General features: G+C 32.6%; 1 protein-coding gene across 2 annotated transcripts in view; it reads right to left on the bottom strand.

Moving 5' to 3' along the window:
• Positions 1-1,155: 1,155 nt before the first annotated feature.
• The window catches only part of Arl6ip6 (ARF like GTPase 6 interacting protein 6), a 33,566-nt gene continuing 11,808 nt past the window's right edge, over positions 1,156-22,913 (bottom strand). Inside the window, exon 4 of one of the 2 annotated variants that reach the window (XM_004835938.3) lies at positions 1,156-2,263. In XM_004835938.3, the coding sequence (XP_004835995.1) occupies positions 2,170-2,263 (94 nt within the window). In that variant the 3' untranslated portion in view covers positions 1,156-2,169. The other variant, XM_021266182.2, reaches the window with a different exon arrangement.

The raw sequence follows: 22,913 nt of genomic DNA, 5'->3' as shown, positions 1-22,913 counted from the left end.
TTTATTTCATCCATTATCTACTCTATGTTCCCCTGACTTGCAGCAAAATTCTAACAAAGGCAGAGATTTTCATCTGGTAGGATGACCAAATTCTCATTTCTGAGAGATAGGTAAAATTGTTGTAATATTCTACTAGCTGAATACTGAATGAGAGTGTAACAAGGCAACTTCCAGCCTTTGTAGTTAATCCATACTTCTTCTGGCTCCCATTGTATGGCAGTAACTTGATTCCTCCTTGGTGGAGTATTAATCACACTAGTCAACACTCTAAAGAGCAATTTTGCCTGTTTACCCAATTGCATAAAGAATTTTAAATGGCCAAATGTAGTCTCAATTTCCAATTTAGTAACTGCATTTTTGTGTAACCTTATTATGTAACCTTTTTGTGTAGAGATTTATACTTTTGTGAATGAAGTTCTTTGGCCAGAAGCAGTATTATGTGCGGAACTTCAATAATATAGAAGGATATAGTACTTAAAGGTCAGTGTCTCTGGTAGACCTTGTGGGGTAGAGAAATATCAATCATACATATACATACATACATACACACATATAAAGTTTTTTAGGCATGAGATTAGGGTTTACTGAAATAAACTGTAATGAAGACCCCTTTCAAGTCAAAGGGTGGAGGAAAGGAGAGAAAAGGGTAAGAATAGATTCACTGCAACAACCACACTGGTAGAAATACTTAAACCATGGGATTGGTATTTAAACACATACACTCATGTTAGTATAAACATTTCAGATAACTTAAATTGAAGCAGCACTAGTCATTTCCAACTAAAGATTTTTGAACAGTAAAAACAGTTGGACTTTTAGAACCCTGGCTTACTTAGTAACAACATTCAGAGGGAGAATGTACTATATTTACATATTTCTCACTTAGCCTGAATAAGCAGTTTGGTTATCCAATGGTTTCCTAAAGATTTTTTTATAACCAGAGAAAGTACCTGTGTAAATCATCAATCTTTCTAAAACTGAGGTGACTTTCTAAACCCTTAAAGGATTTAGTAAGAAAAGGGAAAAATTAAGACACAGTTACTATGCAAACAAAAATTCCCAATATCATAATTACAGAAAAACTTTTAAACAGAAAAATTATAAAACTATAGTTATATGCAAGTCTTATCATATATACATATATGTAGTATCAAAATACCTCTTCTACTTTGATAACTAAGTTTTTGAGATTAAAAATAAATGATTTCTGGGCTGGAGATTTAACTCAGTGATTCTGGCACCTGCCTCTCAAGCACAAGGTCCTGAGTTCGATCCCTGATACCTAAATAAATAAATAAATAAATAAATGATTTCAAACATTTCTACATACAAAACCTTCAGGTTTTCATTTATTCAAAACAAAAGAAATTGAAGTAACCATATGTACATCAAAATAAATATTTAAAATTGTGAAAAATAGAAATAGTAAACACCTTCAAATTTCTCAGTATCTCTTTTTCAGCCATCTTTGCTAAAAAATACATTTATTTGATTTTAAACTTATGTCAATGTTTTTTGCTTTTAAAAAAGAGACAAAATACTTGGAAAAATTGGCAAGTATTAGGTTTGCACCATTAAGTAGTAACATTTACAATTATCTAGATGTCTTAATTTTAAAAACATATAAATTCAATATATAGGAAAATATGTTAAAAAACACACATAAAGAACTATGTCCCATAAAAAATATAAATGCACCTTCTATTGATTATATGGGCAAACTATTCTGACTTAAAAGTAGATTTTATAAAATGTCAGAGTAGTAGGCATTGTTTTACAAATAGAGCATCTAAATAAGATTACTTTTACCCCAACCAAACATTAATATCAAGATTTCTTAGCAAAAGTATAGCATATATACATGGAAAGGCAGGCATTGTCTTGTATTTGTTTCTAAGTCTGATTTCTACTAAAACATTTTCTATAAATTATAAGAACTACAGACACAAAAAAGATGAGGTAAGCATCTTATACTTTTAAGAAGGTCCATGAAACTTAATGCTTAGATATTCCCAATGCTTAAACTCTAGAATGATACTTTAAAAGATCCTCCATAATGATGATTATGACATTATTTGAACCACATAATGGTCTTCTTAATCTTCTGAGTAGACAATGACATTCTTTTCTGATCATGACTTTTGCCAACAATATTGTTCCAGTGTGGGTTTACATGAGGCACCATGCCACAGTAAGAGCAGCTACAATGCCATTCAAAATTGCCATGCTATAACCCATGTGGAAAGAATGTCCAGTCAGTTTCCTAGAGAAAAAGGAAAAACACAAATCAAAAAGGGAAAGCGTAACTTGGTATAAGAGAAACACCAAATTTTTACTGAAAATGCTTTAGACTTGGGAGTATGTTTCCCACGTTTTTACTCATTAATACATAAGTTAAAAACAAATTGGATGTTTTGCAGCATTAGTAGTAGATAACACATCTTAAGTTCTCTTTCAAAACTTCCCTTTAACAGTAATGAAAGCAAAATACTGAATTTCATTCCTATACTTTAATATATTTCATAGTTACTTTGTGCAGCCATAACATACTCAGTAAAAAAAAAAATACGGTTAATGTTTTAATTTTCAAAAAATTACATAAGACACGCTGACATTAATTCCCATCAAAATACTCCCTTTGCCTTAAGTACACTTATACCATTATTCTTGCCACTTTCTAAAACACTTCTGGGGGGTCCTCTTTTATGTCTTTAAGTTGTGCTGTTCAAAACTTTTACCTTTCATGGTAATTTTAACTTTGGGGAAGATCCAAAAGTTGCCCAGTACAAGATCCAGTGAACAATGTGGATCAGGACACACCGTAATGTTTTTATTTTACAGAAGTCGCCATAAACATTTGCTGAAAAAGGGGTGATTAAAAAATAGTGAATATTTAAATAAAATTTATTACCATTAAGACACATTGCCACTAATCTCCCTCAAAACACTCTTCCTTTTGAACACATATCCCACTATTCTTGGCAATGTGTCTTTTACTGTAATAAGTTTTTAAAAATTTAAACACTCACCACATTTTTCAATCACCCCAAGATAATTCTAAGGTATGAATTTTGTTGTATTATAAACATGTTCTTGCATTAATTAGCACTGTGTTTCTATGCTCTCTTGTTCTTATTTAGATCTAACTTAAAATATACAGTACTTCAAACACTTATCCTGTTTGTATCATTTTTGGGTTACACAAAGAAACCTTTTCTTTGAGTACATGTCTAGGTAAATGGTTCAGAGTAAATCTTTTAAAGACATTTCAGTTTTCAACCTGACAGATTACTTAGTTGAAGTGGTTTTTGATGAGTTCCTATGAATCAGCAAAGACATATCTCTTATTTATGACTACTCTGAATGCCAACCAGCTAAGAACTTTACATACACAGTTTCTCTGACATGTTTCCTCGATAACTTAATAGTCTTTCCATTAACTGTATTGCAATAATAATTTTTTCCTTATCCTAGCAAGGATAAGACATACTAAAAAGAAAAAAATGTATGTCCAACTGGTTTGACATTCCTCCCTTCACTAGAGTATATCAAGTTGAAAATTTGTGTGTGTAAAAGTGCACTGTGAATCATAATAAATACATACGTGAATTATAGCTCAATTTTTAAAAGTTTAACTGATGGACACTGAAAGAACCTGAGTGAAGGAAAGTTCTTAGAATAATCTGGGAATACTTCACATTGTAACCATGTCGATTTCTTTTTAAAACTCTACAAATTTAGCACTGACACTATGACACTAAGTTTATATTATACACTAAATGTATAAAAGAGAAATTCAAATCACAACATAAAAACAAAGAGGCAAACTGATACAGACATTGGAATATACTACTGCATCCAGAGACAGATTTATGTATGTATGAAGAGATCTAACCCCAGAAGAATGGAACACCCAATTAGAAGAACCTTCTTTTATTAGGTAATTTATATCCATAAAGCAAAATGACTATAATTTATTTTTGTAACTCCCTTATAATAGTTTAACTGGGAAAACCACATAAAAAGAAAAATTCCCATCAAGAATAAGTAAAATTATAGCATTAGTTATTATTAATACTGTCAAGCCATAAAAATGGATGAATAATACTGGGCCTCACCAAGCTGATTTGATTTTCTTGTCATATCATTTGGATTTCCAATCTAGACTACACAATTGAATGAAGGTAACAAAACAATTTCCATAGTTTCAGAACAATATAAAGGAAATGTTTAACTTTGAACACTTTCCATTTTATTTCAATATGCAGGGATTCTGAAATGGGCATAAGGATCTTTTGAAAATGGCACTACGATTTTTGGAGATGATGGTACAATAACTATTTGTATACAGGAATCTGATGTAGAAATCCAACTCACAATGAAATTTTTTCAGAACTACTGACGTTCTCTCCATATACCTAAAACACACTGTATAGATTAATTTTTCTAAAACATCATTTTGCTCAAAATGCTTTTTGTGTTAACTGCATAAAAAATAAATAAGCAAAGTAAACAATACAGTTAACAAGGACAAGTTTCTTTCTTTTCTTTTTTTTTGCGGTACTGGGGATCGAACTCAGGACCTTGCACTTGCCAGGCAGGCGCAGCGCCACTGAGCTAAATCCCCAGCCCTAGGACAAGTTTCTTAATGATACAAGTTTGACCTACAGCCGGGCATGGTGGTGCACATGGGTAATCCCAGAACTTGGGAGGCTGAGGCAGGAGGACTACTGTGAGTTCAAGGCCAGCCCAGGCGACACAGGGCTACATAGTGAGTTTAAGGCCAGCCTGAACTACATAGTGAGACTCTGCCTCAAAAAAAAAAGTTTGACCTAGGTTTTACAAGACATGGAGTGGGTTGGCAGACAAAAAAGACATGGTATAATCAGAAAAGGACAGAATCAAAAGTGGAATTCACACTTAACATCTTATGCTGCTGGGGATTTTAGCTCAGTGGCACCACACCTGCCTCGTAAGCGCAAGGTCCTGAGTTCAAGCCCCAATACAAAAAGAAAAAAAAAAATCTCATGCTTATCTAGTGAAAATAACAGACCAGGTAAATTTAAGATTTCTTCTAGTTTTAAATTTTTATGACTATTCCAGTTTGCAGAGACAGAATAAGTAAAACATTTTTAAAAATTTACATTGTTCTGCAGTTTTTTTCCTATCTATTTAAAGAGGTAACTGAAGTATTGTAGTCCAAAGAGTTAATCAGTGCTAGTGGTTTAGCGGTGAGCATAGCTGCCTTCCAAAGAGTGAAAGAAACTTGCCGATATAATGAAAATTAGTGAATAATTTAACAAATTTCAAATTTTAAGACCCAATAAGTTCACTTGACCATATAAAATAACAAGCAAAAATGTAAACAGAATTCAATGACAAAAGCAAAAGTTAGGATCCCAAACATTGATTTTACTAGGCTTACATTGTTTTCTACTGCAATACATTTCTGAAACCAAAACGAAAATATAAAACACTGCTCAAACGAATAAAATACTGAAAATACTGTTACAAGGAAAGGCTCATTACAACAGAACTACTTCTATATCTTAGAAGATAAATTGTACAAAGGGTACCATTATCTTGGTCTAGTTCCAAAGACTTCCTTTCTAATAATAAAGACACATGCAATGAAATACTTATGTGGTCCCTGTTAGTGGCTGAATTCAAGCTCTACAGCTAGACATAAGCTTGAGTGTCAGCACTGAGCAAGGAGTATGGAGTCAGAAAAACTGTGTGATCTTTCTGAACTTCAATTTCTTCCTCTATACAATTGAAATAAAAACAGAACTTACCCTTACAAAATTGTGAGGATCAGGTATCTGGCACATAGCAAATGATAGTATTACCTATATAGAAAAGGAAGCTTAGCTACAGAAGAGATTTTTAAATACTCTTGGTTATCTACCTCTCTCTTCTAAGCCAAACACCTAAACCTAAGCTCACCTCAAACCAATAAAACAATACCAGTGTACAAATAAAACTTGAGAGTTAGATGGAAGAAATGCACAGGTGTGTGTGTATATATATATATGTGTGTGTGTTTTGGCTTCACATTCCTCTACTTGTTCATAATCACTTCTACTTCATAATTTCCCAGAGAATATACACTTCTTTTACTTATATCCAGGTTTTATACTGTGGAAATTAATTTCTAGCAATATATTTCTATCAGTATTTAATTGTAACTTTAAAGTATTAAGAATCACATCTTAATTATTTTCATTTTTGGGGAATGGAATACATTTATATATTAGTCTTAAATACAAAATCTAAGACTAAAATGAACTCAATGACTGGCAACGTGACTATACTCTTTACTTTTGAATCACAAATGGACTGAATAAGCAACTGCTAAAAGTGCCAAATAATATTTGGGGTTGTTTATTGTTTTTACATTGGTTGATCTGAACTGAACTCTGTGTCAGTCATAATTAGCAGATACTCTATCCTCCTGGGATTTTCACTCCTATGCCATATTTATTCATGTATTTCTTCTCTCTCACACGTAGTCTCACATGAGAGATGCTTTCATGGCAGAATTCTTATAATTTAAAATAGTAACTTCAATCCCAACTGATTTTGCTTTAAGACAAAGCACTCTTATGTTTGGCAGAATAAGTAATTACAGTTTTTTATTTGGAATCAGAAGTATCTACCCCAACCTAGAATATGGGAAAAAAAATTCTAAGAAAAATTTTAATTATGTCAGGCCTTCCATATCTACAGGTTTCACATCTACAGATTCAATCAACCTTGAATCAAAAATACTTGGAAAAAAATTGTGTCTGTACTGAACATATGCAGACTTTTTCTTGTCCTTAATCCATAAACAATACAGTACACTACTATTATGCATAGTAGTGACATTGCATACGGTATTAAAAATGAGATGATTTAAAATATACAAAAGTATGTGCATAGGCTTTGTGCATTTTAAGTAAGGGACTTTAACATCCTGATTTTGGTATATGTAGGGGTGGAGTTACAGTCTTGGAATCAATTTCCTGTGGATACTAATGGACAACTGTACTTAAAAACATTAATTTCTTTTAGAAACAAAAAACTATATAAATTATTTTGTATACGTGGCCCTATTTATTAGAAACTGCTGAAGAGAAGATGAAGTTGTGTATATGCCACTGATCTTCATCTATGTTAACATAGGTTAGAATTTCAAAAATAAATCTGATTTCACGTTGTCTCTCATAAAGTAAAAATTAAGACATACTTCATTTACCTCTTAATTTTTATTCTAAAGTTCTTTATAACTTTCTCAGCTCCTTTTAATTCTGAAATTTACAGAATGAATATTTCTATAAGGAATATATATGGGAAATAAAAAAAAGAATAAGAATCAGTAGTGCCCTTCAAGGTAACAGAATTAGTGACACAGTGTGCTAAGTGTTAAAAGTTAGGTAAACAGCATTACTGGAACATAAAAGAGCCACTCATCTGTATTATGAAAAAAAATTGGGGTGGGGAGCTTATGAGACAGGTTCTCACTTTGCAGTTCAGGGTGGCCTTGTAGCCCAGGCTGCCTCAAACTTGTGGTGATCTCTTCTGCTTCAGCCTCTGGGGTGCTTGGATTACAGGTGTATATGACCACACCCAGCTATGAAAGAAATTTTAAAGAGCTAATACCTAAGCTAAAATGGAAGACAAGAGATTTCAAGTTCTAAAAAAGCAATAATTTGTGCAGAAGCAAAAGACAATGGAGAGTACAGAAAAGATAATAGTTTGATACAGTTACAGTGAAGGATGTGAAAAGTTAACACTCTCCTCAGAAGTTTAATCACAGCTGTACTACTTATAGGACTATTTTAACCCACCTGAGTCTAATTATCTATTTGTAAAATGACAATCCTCATTAGTGTTCTTGTGAAAATAAAAGAAGATACTAGCAAGTACTTGTTGAACTGTCAGGAGTTTACTGAGCACACACTCAGTAAGAGAAGAGATGTCAGCCATTACTGTTGGTCCTTGACTGGTTAGAGTTGCAGAGAGAGAAGGAAGAACATGAGGCAATATGAGATTTCACACTTGAATACTGGCTGGATGAACTATCATTCATTAACCATGATAGGAAACCCATGAGAACACAGAAGCAGAAAACACATCAATTTTGGATATGCTAAACTGGAAATACCTGTAGGACACTGAAGTAAATTTCCAGGAACCAAGAGGAAATACTAATGAGAATCAGAGAGGTTCTCAAGAGAAGGCCCAACATAATCTACTAGAAAGAAAAGGAGGAGGAAGTGGTATCACAGAAGTTACAACAGAACATCAGATTGGAAAATGAAGATTAAATTTCATAATTAAGAGTTCTACAGGAACTCAAGGAGGAAAAAATGTTGAAGTCATATGAAAAAGGGAATGGGGGAAGAGGGAAAAATTGGATCTGGAGCACTAGAAATAAAATCCAATAAAATCCAATTCTTCATTTATAGCAAGTATACACAGACCTGAATTTTTATATATACCTTGTGATTTTTAATCCTGCTAAATTCAAGTACAAGTTCTAGGAGCTCCTAGAGATTTCTTAGTATTTTCTCTGTAGATGATCATTTCGTCTACATATAAAGATTTTGCTTCTGCCGTGCCAATCCTATCCTAGTTGTGTCATTTTATTGCCAGACTATTTTGGTGGGGACTAGGTTTCAAAGTTTAATGGACAGATAAAGAGTAAGCATATCTGCCCTTGTTCCCCACCTTAGGGAGAAAGCATTGTATCTTTTCCATTCATATAAGGCGTTCTCGTTGGAAGTATGGAGTACATGTCTTTAATCTGTTGAGAAGTTTCTGTTCTACTTCTAGCCTCCTGATAGCTTTTACCATGAACAGCTGTAGAATTTAGTCCAATACTTTCTCTCCAAATAGTGACAGGATCATATGGCTTTCTCCTTTCCTCTGTTAAAACGATGACTTTTGGGGGTGGATCTTCCAATGCTGAACAAACACTGTCATCTCTGTAACAAAAACCACTTTCCACATACTGCCAGATCTGACTTCTAATAGTTTGTTTTGTTAAACAAATTTCTATCTATGTTCATACTCTTTTCTTCTATTACCTTTATCCAGTTTTAGGATTAGCACAATGTTGAGTTCCTAAAACGAGGGGAGAAGTGTTCCTTCTTTTTTCTGCTTTAATTGTTTGATATAATTTATCAGTTAAAATGTATATGAGCCTGCTGTTGTCATATAGGTAGGTTTTCAAGCTAGAAATATACTTTCTTTGATAGGTGCTATTCAAATTTTATATTTCCTCCAGAGTTAGTTTCATTAATTTGTCTTCCAAGATACTTCTTAGAAGTTGTCAAATTTATTTCAAAAAAGATTTTTGTAATATGCTTTCTATATCCTTTTAAATTCTGTAAAATCTGTGGTAATGTCTCCTAGATCTTAATATTGTAATTTTAAAAATGTGTAACTGATATTGTGTAACAGGAAGAAAAGGTCTAAAAGAGCAGGGGAATTGGGAGGGGTAGGGGAAGGGAAAAAAGGGAAAGGAAAAAATATGAGAAGAGGAAAAAAATGGAAACAAGGTCTTTGCAAATAGGGAAGGGTGGAGGGGGTGAAGGGAGGGCAAGGGAAGGGGAAAAAAAATAAGAACCAAGAGACTCATGCAATGGTACAAGATCCCAATGATGAATGTAACTGTATTTTATACCTAAAATGTACCAATAAAGTTAATGGGGGAAAAAAATAATAAAATAAAATCAAGTTTGGAAAGATAGAGACACCTCATCTTTGAGATAAAAGGACTAAGTAGAATGATGGATATGTATACAAGGTTAAGTTTGCACCACACAGAGGGTAGAAGTTAGAAGTAGAAAGTGGAGGAAATCCCTTCACAGTGACTTAATGAACTAGAAAATGGAGATCCACTGAATAGTTCAATGTAGTGTAAATTTTGAATGGCCACAAAAACAAATGACAAAGGATACAGAAAGATAGATGGGTGCATCATATTAGTTGAGACTCTTAGCTCAGACTGTGAAGCTGTTAACTCTAGTTATTTAGAACATGGTTTAGATGACTGAAATCCTTGCCTTCTTCACATGGAACAGCATAAGCCTCAGGATATTTAAAAATGAATTTGTGATCTGCTATTTTCATTATGTTGCTAGCTTTATTTAGTTGTGCCTTCTACCTGAACTTTCTTTTGCTGTCTCTATAAACTTCCAATTTTACAGGACAGGTACTTCATACTTCTTTCTTTATACAAAGCCTGATAAAAGGAAGCTAATTTTTCTTAGAGTTCTTAACAATTGGAACAATATTTGATTTATTTTCTTTGGCTTTCCAATTCTTAAATTTAAAATAAATTTATTTCCTTGCCATTAATTTATATCTCCTACTCTGCTGCTTAGCCCTGGAAAACATTTCCCAGAGCTAACAACAAAGATGCTTACTGTAGACTCACAATCTAAAAAAAGGAGTGAAATGAGTAAAATAAATATAATGGGTTTATAACTGTCATTATATACTTTGTTATAAAAGTAGTAAGCTTTCCTGTTTCTTCTCACAGATAAGGCTAATCTACTTTTTCATTTTATTCATTAAAGCTCAAATATTCAGTAAATCAGTAGGTTTACCAATCAAGTATAAAGTACAGTAATTATTTGTTTTTACTTATGTTTTTCAATATTAAAAACCTCATGTGTCTTATCCTTGTGACTATAACAAGATAGAATGAAACTATCTGAAAAAAATGAGTACCTTATCCTTTTGTCCCTGATGGTATACGAATATATTTTTTGACTAAAAATTAGAAGTTTAATTATCTAATTTCACAGCAGTCTACTAAAGCAGGTATAGGCAAACTAAAGCCCACACATCCTATTACCTGTTTCTATAACTGAAATTCTATTGGAACACTCTTGTTCTTTCTTTATAGATTGTTTATGGTAGCTTTGGTGCTACAATGGCAGAGCTGAAAAACTGTGGCCAAGATCATGTAACCCACAAAGCCAGAAATAACCATCTGACCCTAACAGGAAAAATGTGCTAATTTCTATCTAAAAGCTCCCTTTTCAAAGTTTAGTCTGCAGAGCAGAAATTGCCAGCATCACCTGAGAATTTCCTAAAAATTCAGTCTTGGACCTCACCCTAGACATACTAAACCAGAATCTATAACTTTAGCTATTCTAGTAAATAGCATTATTAACATTATAGCATTCATTATTTAGAAACATATAAATCAGCACAATATAGCAATTAGCAGAATTCTATATAAAAGCTTCAAAGTTAATGTAAGTTTAAAAACAAATTATAAATTGAATAAATATAAAATTTATTTCACTGTATTGTCATGTTCCTCAACAGTGGATGTTAAGATTTCTTAAAAATTGTACATGGCTGATAACTCCAATAAGAAATTAAGCAAGAAACTAAGGAAATATTTTTCCTGTCTTTCTTACATAGATGTCATGTGTGAACTATGTCTCTCATGTTTCATATGAATATACATATACACATATTGCTAGGACAGTGGTTATGTTTTTGTGTGTGTGTGTGTGTGTGTGTGTGTGTATGTATATTTGTATTTCAAAGTAGCATGTTAGGACAAAAATATGATAAAATATTTTTAGAATGAAGTGGTTATAGAATAAAATTTAAATTATTATATTGTTTACCAGATTTTTAAGTATGGTTACATTAGGGTGGGATACAATTTTATCAAAGTCTAAGATATTTTAAATATATACACATATAAAAACCACACACATATATAGGCACATATATATTCAGTTTTATTACTCAAAAAATATTACAAAATAATTGTAAACTGATTCTTTGATCCATACTATAGTGGAATAATATTATGAGCTGTAATTAAAATATCACAGGACTAATTTAATGAAACCACATCAGTTTTTAAAAAATAAAATTTACATAAATGCTAACCCTAAAGTTAAGACAAATTATGTATATGTATTATACGTCTATAAAAACAGAAATATTTTCATGTGCATATATATTTTTTAATCTGGAGGTCTAACCCCCATAACATTAGTTATTTCAGGATTTTAAAAAATGAAACTTTGTGCTGGGCATGGTGGTGCATGCCTATAATCTTAGCACTCAGGCAGCTGAGGCAGGAGGATCACTGCATGTTTGAGGCCAGCCTGGACTACATAGTAAGTTCAAGGCCAGCCTGAACCACATAGCTAGACCCTGTCTCAAAAAACCAAAAAAAAAAAAAAAAAAAAGTAATTAAATAAGTCTTTTCAATCTTTCACTTTCAGATTTATATAATTCTGTGGTGATTTACAATGGGTATGAACTTATTCTAATATAAAGAAAGAGAAAGTTTAACTCAGAGTTACTGTCTTAGCAATGTAAATATCCTCTAAGTTATTACTGGGAAATAGAAAACGCCATTGAAGGAGAAAGTTAGCAGAAACATGGCTGTTTAGTCACTTTAAGGTTTTTGTTTTGTTTTGTTGTGGTATTGGGGATTAAGTCCAGGGCTGTGAGCATGCTAGGCAAACACTATTACTGAGCTACATTCCCAGTCCTTGACTTCAAGGTGTTATGAAAATCCAAGGTAAAGATCACTGAATAAATATTTACTTTAAAGATGTAAAAGGTAAGGAAAAGGTGTATATACAATTAATATTGAAATGTAATGCACCATTAATAAATAGATGATGTCATGTGACTACATGACTACATTGAGCATTTCCTCCACTGGCCCTATATTTAGTCTAATAATTTGCGTTACACATAAATATTGGTTAATGAAGAGTCCATCATTTTAATGAAACACGTTGATTCATCAACCTACATAGCTGTAAGCTACATTACTATGGAACTCAAATTTTCAAGTTTAAAGAGTTTGTCATTTTAAGACATTATTTTCATTAATGTATTTTGCTTCCTAATTATATTGCCAATCTCTCTGGTCCTACTTCCTCTCATATCCTGTAAGGATCATCTACATGGTCTTGATACTTACTTCTAGACCTCAGTTCTGTAATAACTATTTCTCTATACAGACATTAACACCCTTTATATTGAATTCTACCAACAAGAAATTTTAACTGAGTCACAATCCTATGCTAGTGCACTGTTAACCATCATAATGACACAAGGGCACAGGAGGATTCTAAAGATGAGTACAATTCTTTAAATAGACTGTACATATATACATATATGTAAATAAATAGACTATATATGTACATATTTTAAAATATCTCTTATTGTACTAAAAACCTATGAGAGAGAAATGGATAAAGGTACATAGAATTGGATGAAAGTGCAAATATAATCTATGGTCTATTTTACCTATGTTAGCAGTCAATGCAGTTGTAAAGTAAAGAAAGTGAGATATATTAACTTTATTCACCAGTATGTCACGGTAAAAAAATGCATGCTGCACACTGCCTGGATTACACAAAGTACTTATTTACTAGGAAGTCAGGACAAACAGTACAAAACTTACAAGAAAAATGAGATCCTCAAACCTTAAAATTTTATGAGTTAAAAATATTTTTTAAAGGAAATAACCGAGTGTTGACAAAAATTTATTTTGCTCAGAACAAAGCTTAAAACCCACTATTATCAGCATTATTTCATAAAAAGGATCTTAATATCAAAGAATTTTTTAAAAAGAACAGAAAGAGTAAATATGTAAGAATAGGTAAGAATTACTACCCAAAACAACAGGCAACCTATGGTAGGCCATAGTCAAGACTTTGAGCGGCCAGGGATTTAGCTCAGTGGCTTTGCTGCCTGCTGCGCAAGTGCAAGGGCCTGAGTTCAATCCCTGGTACCAAAAAGAAAAAAAAAAGACTTTCAGCTTGAAAAATCTTAAGCAAAGCTAAGCTTTGGCACCATATATCTGCTTTTGCCGTCTGACTTATCTATTGCTTTACCTAGTAAACTTATACAAAATGCTAAATGACTTGCTCAAAAGTCCTTCTGCTAGTATATGGGAAATAGGGTGGATTTGGAAACCACTTTCTATGATTTCAAAGCCCTTTCTAATATAACAGGATGTCTCTCATAATTTATAGAATGCTGAACACACAGAACGTGTTCCAAGTGCAAAACCGGTCAGTGCTTTCTCTCAGGTAATTATCAGTGCTGTTAAGTGTAGACACCAGTGCCTTTTCAATAGCGCACAAATACACATTGTAAATAGCGTGAACAAGCACAACGGCAAACAGGTGGAAATACTCACTAGTCAGTTATATCACATTATGTAAGCAAGAAAACCAAGACTAGTCAATACAATTTCTTCAAAGACTGTTATATCTATGTGTGTCTCTACTCAGAACAGTAAAGGAATAAGGCAAGGATATATATTATATATTAACCCCTTATTTTCAAAAGCTGTAGTACATAGCACCATTAATAACAGGATTGCAAATGATTGCTCCAAACAGTCCCTAGATAATGAAACTTCATATTTAGCTATCAATGCCATGAACTATCTGCAATTCATGATCTATCTTTTTTGTCAGTAGCTTTTCTCTTTTACTGCAATTAGCCATCTGACATCTGTTTCATTAGTTCATGGCAATAAAGAATCTGATTCACCAAGGAGGCAGAACTCCAAAATCTGTATGAAGGAGTAGTAGATTCAAATCATTTTGCTCAGGGCGCTTGGAAAAGAAACTTCTAATTTAAACACTAAATCACCCACTTCTCTTGACCTCCAAGGCTTATATTACTGCTCAATATAAGAACCTACATTTTTCTAATATGCATTTACAAGATTTTTCTCTTTTTAACTTCTATTGTGAAGAGCAAGAAGTCAGAGAAAACCCAAATAAAAAACTAAGGTTGTAAAAAAGTTATTACAATACAGTAGTATCTATCCTAAATTCTGATTTTCCAGAAAATTCACGTAACATTCTATTGTCTGTTGCCCCTTAAAACAGTTTAAACAACAAACGTAAGCTCACACACAACTTTCATGAAAATTCAAATATACTTAGCATCTAATTTCATACAGAATGTTTTACACAGGAAGTAACACATGTAAATCAAGTAGATGACATGTGTTAGTCTATAAAATAGTTACCAAAAAGGAAAAATAAAAATCAACTTTTAATTATATCTTTATTTTAACCAATATTCATATTGTAAAAACAGAATTTAAGGTCATTAAACTCTACACAGAATTATGTTCAAAGTTGAAACCATTCTTATAAAACAATTCATTCTACACCTCAGAAAGGCTCATGTGTAGTTCTAAGATTCAAAATGAGAAGACTTTCAGCATAGAAGTCAATAGAGGATTGATGAAGAACTGAGACATTCTCCAAAATCTACAATGTTATGACTACAAAACATGCTATTTCTACATCATTTCTCAAAAAAAAAAGAAAAAACAATTATCAGTTTCTCAATAAGTTAATAATCTAAGCTTTGGATGCAAACATGGAATTCACCAAAAATCATACACTTTTATCTAACCCTGGATTAGCTTAAGCTTGAAATTTCTAGCAGCACTTGTTATCTGTAACAGCCCATCCTTACTTTAAACACAAGCATTGATTTTTTTTCTCCTTGCAAATAAGTCTCTTTAAATATCTCCAGCATAAAAGTTTTATCTTATTGACATAAAAAGCTTCCTTGCCTTAGTAATTCCTTTCACTATCAATTTCATTTAACATGCTAAGGAAATCTCTAGGTACTAAGGAGTGCTTGTCACTTTGTGTTTGTTATGCAAATTAACTGTGGATTTAAAATGAATGAAATCAACTTTACTTACCAAAAATAGCTTATTTTGTAATCCTCATTTATTTTAGATTTATACCCCTACAAAATTAATGTCTTAGCATAAAGGTTATAGGAGCAAAAGCTGTTAAATTTTATGTTTTTTCCATGTTAGCAAAATTAAGACTTTCATAACCACTACTGACTGCAGTTGGCTCCTGATCTGACTACAGATAAATTTATTAACTTTGTAATTTTTCATAGTACTGTTACTATTTTGACACCCAATTATAAAACTAGCTTTCTATACTGTGCTTTTTTTCTAGAGCCATCAGTTATGCTATCATTTTTCCACCAAACTTACTGCTAGACTATAAATATTTCTACCACGGTTAGGACTTTCAGTAGCTGAGCAGCTTTTATTTCTAGCACATGAAATAACTAAAAACCTGTAGCAACATTATTTTACCGCTAGATGGGGCTTGTGCACAGGTAATGTGAAATATGTGCAGTCTGAAGTGGAGAGAACTGGTTGCTGGGAGAAAAATGAAGAGGACAAATATCGTGAGATGTTAAGAAGAGATTTTTAAAATTGAATTTAGCAGCATTACAGAAGCAAAGCTGCCACAAAGCAAAAGCTCAGGATGCTTTTTAATTATCAATAAAATGATAGTGAAATTCTTATTAATTCATTTCATATTCAGAGGAGGTGGTTGGTTAGTAAGGCAAACAAAAACAATTAACAGGTGAAGGTCTATTATACGCAAATAATTTGACTTTGTGGAAGTTGCTTTAACTCCTGGAACTTGCTTTTTTTCATGTGTTAAAAAATGGGGCCATTAGACTAATGGGTGGTCTAAACCACCCACTGTGGGTGCTTTAGGAGGGGCTTGGTTGCTCTCACTAGGTTGCTAAATTTCCCAAATAGGGCTCAAACTTTCCATCCTCCTGTCTCAGCCTCTTAAGAGCCTTGGGATTATGGGCCTGTACCACCACACCTGCTCCCCATCTTCTTTAACAAGAACCTCTAGTTCAATGCATATCTTGTATCTAGCTTAAGGAGGACTTAAAAGGTCTGGTCCCGCCACTAGCTCATCCTAGAGTGAACCCCAAGATTACCTCTAGATTTGAATTCTCTTTGTATTATTTTTGCACGGGTAGGCGACAATACATGGACATATTAACTCCTGGAAACTAATTACAGCAGAAAATCACAATGTGAAATAATGCATACATTGTTATATTAGCCTGCTTGGAAATTAGACAAAACCCAATGAATGAGGAAGGAAAATTAAAGAGACAATTAAGGGGCTGGGGATTTAGCTCAGTGGTTCTGGCACCTGTCCTGCAAGTGGAAGGACCTGAGTTCGATCCCCAGTACCAAAAAAACAAAAGAACTAAAAAACAAAAACAACGAGACAATTAAACCAGAGATTTTGATTAGGTAGTATTTGGGGAAAAAAAAGGATAACACATTATAACTTAATGAGAAATAAGGAATGCTATTTAAATACTCTGAAGAATTTAACCTTCCTCTGCCTTTTGATTTTTAATATTGCAGTTACTCTTAACAACTAAGACAAAGCTCTCCATATAATTTAGAGGTATATGAGACCAAATATACAAAGAAAATGATGGCTTACCAATAGATATTTATATATTTGACAATGTATCTTTTTAAGTCAGTGAAGTTCGTATATGCATGAAACCATCCTGAAAAATATTCCTGCTGAAGCCCATTAAGTTACTGTTCAAAAATACATTACTTTATAAAAATCATGTTTATGTAAAAATGAGTTTCTAAGATATATCAAATATAGAATGGAAAATATAAAAAAATAAAAAACTATTTTCTTCCTAATCTCAATATCTAATAAATTGACCCAAATTGTTGGTTTCATTAAATATTTCACTAAATATTTACTAAGTATCAATAAATATCACTTTTTCTTCCCTTAGGGGGTTAATATGTTTCAGAAAAAAACAACTGACAGCCACAATCTTCTTGATTTCTTTCCCCACAAATAGTTAATCTGTTTTAAAAGAAGTCAACATGCCTTAGTTTCTGAGGAATAGCAAAATACTACTTTTTAATCATCTAACAAAATAGTACGTACAGTGGTTCCAATTTTGATTTTAAAATTAATATACTAGAAAGATGTACATTAAAATGCTGGTAGCCATCTTCCCTGATTATTTCCATTATTTTTCTTTGTTTTTTTTTTTGAGATAAGGTCTTGCTATGTATTTCAGGCTGGCCTTGAACTCACAGTGATCCTCCTGCCTCCACCTCCCAAGTCCTGGGATTGCAGGTGTGTGCCACCACACCCACCTTGCTCTTCTGAATTTCCAACAAAGGACCAGAATTACTTTTGTATAATCAGGAAAACTTTATATTAACATCATTATATATTTTACATAAGAAAATATATGTTTCATTTTTACAAAAATGTAATGTGGTGTATTAATGAAATGTATTCATTTCATTTCTAAAAAAAATTATGAAGAATTCAACTTTCTTAAAAAGGTTATTTCCCTGTACAAGGACTCACTCTACTGGTGACAGAGAATATACAGTATATTCTAGAATTTCTGAATTGCCTATTTTCCACAAACACTAGAGGGCAGTATTTTCAGTATCAAACTCAACTTCCTTCTATTTGTGTTTTTTCGTTTGTAGATATATTTCACTTGTGGATATAAATATATTTTGTATTTTATATTCATTTGTATATATTAAATGAATTTTTTTGCAGTACTTCAGATCAATTTCAACCCTGATTTTTTTTTTTTTTTTTTTTTTTTTTTGAGACAGGATTTTGTTAAGTCATTAAGTTACCCAAGCTGAGCTTGAATTTGCAATCTTCCTGTCTCAGGTTCCCAGAGTATTAGGATTACAGGCATGTGCCACCACACCTGGCTAGAAAATATATTTTGTATACATATTTCAAAACTATTTGTAGAGTTGTATTAACACAAATACATAATCTAAGACTGTGATCTGACATTCTCATTAAAACAAATATTGAAAAGATATCTTTCACTACTGCAGTTTAATAAAAAATCCTACATTTTCAAAAATTAAATACAATCAGTTAATAGTAGATCCTTATGAGAACACCAGAAGACTTTTCTCTAAAAAACTCCAAATTTTATTATTTATGAGGCTTATGAATTGTGGTGGTCATAGAAGAGAAAGTGAGAGGGGAAAATAATATTCCAGGAAGAAAAATGTGCCAAGAATAAATAAAGTTCATGATGTCTCAGAATTACATAATTTACTTGAGGGATACTAAGGTAATGTGGCACCTGGCTACAGAAACCATATAGTGCTAGAAAGTATATGCACTGCAGAAATAAGTGAAGATGAAATTGGAAGAATAAGGCAGGGTCATTTGCTACACTCAAGAGTTGAACTTTATATTAAAGGCGATAGAAAAGCCACTGAAGAGTTTTAGATAAAAGACAGCTGTAAATAGATTTGTTTGGTTTTAAATAACAATATGTAGGGCAAATGAGAGGAGTAAAAGTTTGGAGGAAAAGTTAAAAACACAGGCCGAAACCTTAATAGTGCAAAAACACTAGTGATGCAAAGAGGAAGTCTTCCAGTATCATTTGAAAACACAAGAAGAACTAGACTTGGTGAAGTTGAACGAGCCTACTGATAAGGGTTTCAAGCTTTGGTGAGTGAATGAAAAGTGTCTTAAGGACTAGAGATTTTAAATCATTTTTATGTGTAGATCCTTTCTGATGCCAGGCAGCAAATATGGACCTATACCTAATACCTGGAAATATGGACTATAATTCAGGGGAGAAGTGAGATGCAGGTAAAAGAAAAAAATGAGAATTTTTTTTCATCTATGAGTTTACTACATGAGACTCATACCCCTTATTAAAATAACTGATGTCAATAGGCAGCAAAAGAACATAAATTTGAATTGAACTCTTTATCTCTCAGCGACGTAAATTCTCCAACTGAACGGTACCCATGTGAACTATGAGATAGTATTATATTGTTAGATATAACTTTTAGTCTAATTAATTGAGAGTATTAATTAATTTATCCATCTCATGGACTCATAAAACTTATTTGCAAGTACACAATGTTTCATATACCCAAAGGGATTTATTCACACATTTAAAATACATACATACACAAATATAGATATTCACATTTCACTGAAAGTGAAGCTAAATTTTTTAGAGATTTATGTAAGGCAGAAAGATATATGGAAGTGTCCTAATGAAAGCCAGTAGTACTAATGATTAATAAGTTATCATTAGTGTAGCTTTGCATTTATAGACTCCCTCAAATACATATTCTTATCTCTACGACCTATCCAAGAGGTAGACTGAAGCTGGAGTAACAGTAATAGTTAACAACTATAGCAACACGCCATAAATTTAAAGGAACTTATTTACTAGCCTTCACCAACTCCTTTTCAACCACCACCTGCAGAATAAATGAAATCTTTGATCATTTCACTGAAAATTAATATTTAAAACTGGAGTCTTCTTGATACTAGATCACTGCTTACTGAATTTTCCCAAATTCTTTGAAATACAGACCAAAGAAATTGAACACTATTTAACTATAAAAAGCATCCAATCTGGTCTAGATCTATAAACTGGGTGCCACAGATGGTTGAAAATATTATACAAAATATAAATCCTGAGGAAAAGTCCAATCCAGTTATTAAACTGTTTTGAGTCTAACCATTTGTTACATGAATCTTGTAAAACATTCAAACTGTTAATATTAATTTTACCTTTATAAACTTTTATATTTCAAATTCCATCTGAGGACAATCACCAAAGTTTGTTTTTAGATAATTCCTTGAACTTCATATTTAAAAATTATATTATCTAGTGAATATAAAGTATTTCATTTATCTAAAAGAAGACCCCATAAATTAAAAATCTTGTGTCATTTGTTTCTTGTAGAGAATAAAACCTCAACCCTGGGGCATCACAGGAAATTTTTTAAATGGCACATTATGGTGGGTGTATAACACTCACATTTATTATTTAGAAGTATTTCTATTGATGAATTATTTTAATTTTATGTTTTATTATATTAAATAGTCTGCACATAACAGGAAAATATCAATAAAATAAAATATTAAGTTTTTAATATGTAATGAGTGTTTAGAACATCAGCATTTTCAACATCAACTGTTTGCTTACTAAATCTAAAAAGTAACAGCGTGTGAGCTACAATGAAAATACAAATAAATTCTACCACAAAACTAATCTTTACTTCAATTATCACACCTAAGGCAGTTTTCACAGATGAGAACAGCATGTTCCATACACAAGTATTGCTTACACTGATAGCATGTGTTTTGTTTCCTATCTTCTTTGGTATGACATACTTGACATCTTGCTAGTCTTCCTGTTTCTTAGGAGGTTCTTGTGTTGTTTCAGTTGTTTGTTCATTGGTCTGCTCCAGAATTCTTCTGTGGAGTTCTTTGGGCAGATATATACTGTTCTTCCTCTGTTGTAACTGATCATTTATCAATTCCAGTCCTAACTGTCTAAGAAAATTTTTCCATGTCATTTTGTGCTTGTTAATTTTCTTTGTCAACTATGAAATCAATTATGCCCGACACGTTTAGGATTGAGTAAAACACAACCACTGGCCAACGCTTTTTTGAGTGACATCATCATTGCTGCATAACTAGACAACATCTACTCCACCTTTCATTTTGATGCAAAATGTGACCCTTCTGGCTTCATTTGTGTTGAGGATTCACTATCCTTTTTTGTTCTGAGACAGGGTGGGTCTTGCTCTATAGTCCAGGTTAGCCTTGAACTCACTATGTAGCACAGGCTGACCTTGAATTCACAGGATCCTCCTGCCTTAGCCTCACAAAGTGCTGGGATTACAGGTGTGCACCACCATGCTAGGCCTATCAATCTTATCATTATGGTGTAACAATGACAATATCAATATTACTTTTTCTTCACCTTAAGTAGTCCAAGCTAGACTGGAACTCACTGCATAGCACAGGTTGACTTTGAACTCACAGGATCCTCCTGCATCAGCCTCCTGAATTCTGGGGTTATAGGTGTGCATCACCATACCCAGCTTCACTATCAATCTTATCATCTGGTGTAATGTTGACAGTATCAATACCAGTTTGTTTTTCTTTGCTATGGAGGCCAATGTTATGTCTTTCTGAAATCTAAAGATTGTACTGTACATTTCCCCATTGTGAACTTGCAACGTTTTTTTAGGCATTTCAGCTTTGTCCTTGCAAATAGTTTCTGTGCTGGTCAACTGGTGTTCTTTCAGCAAATGTAGTATCAATGTGTAAATAGTGAACCAACTGTCAAATGTGACATTTGGGTTACTTTTTTCTTTTTCGATTTTTTGGATTACTTTTTGAAATATGTGCAACAAGTCTGTTCACAAAGTCAGACAGTTTATTACTGCACAAAGAAAGACCTGGTGGCTGAGTTCAAGGATAAATTTCTAAATCCAAGGTGTAAAATGTCTTCACATCTACCAGGGCATATATTTTTATACCATTTTTAAAGATTAATTTGACATATATTGCCAAAAGCTTCAACAAGCACAAAATGATGCAAACTGTTCGTCAGTTGTCATGTATTCGGACGATAAATTGCTTGACAGTTCAAAACAAACCTTTCAAAAACTGAGCAAATAGCAACCAAACTGTCGGATTTTTCCTTTCTGGCAGGTCTTTTTGTGGTCAAAATGCAGGAAATTTTGAAGGAAACCAAATCTCTTGAGTGTCATTATTGTTCTAAAAATCTCAATGCCACATCTGTCACTTCTCCATAAATTCTCTAGATTCTGATGATTAGAATGATAAAGTCCTGCTATAAAGGCTTTTAGTTCTTACCAAGTGTCATCATAAACATATTTTTGAGTATTGTTATAGATGCATATAGAATGTTTTACTTGTATTTCATTATTAGTGTATTTCAAAACACCTTGTAGCATATCATCCGTTACAATTTCCAACACTGAATCGCAGTGTTGGTATTCCAGGCAATAGGTTTCACCCCTGGAAAGAACCTAATAACATTTTTGGACCTAGTTCTCACATTGGATTGTTCAGATATATGTGACCATTTTGTACCATTCTGACTAGTCAGATATTTATTTAATTACTGTTTTCTTCCTCAGCTAAATCAAGGACTTCATTCTGTACTTCTCTATCATATCTTGCTAACTTCTTTGGCTTACACAATAGAAGTCATCA

This window comes from Heterocephalus glaber, unplaced genomic scaffold, assembly GCF_053883595.1.
Source record: "Heterocephalus glaber isolate CG9 unplaced genomic scaffold, H.glaber_assembly_v1.0 deba00000347, whole genome shotgun sequence".
Classification (NCBI taxonomy): domain Eukaryota; kingdom Metazoa; phylum Chordata; class Mammalia; order Rodentia; family Bathyergidae; genus Heterocephalus; species Heterocephalus glaber.
The sequence above is the reverse complement of the archived record's forward strand: the minus strand, read 5'-3'. Positions and strand labels throughout refer to the sequence as shown.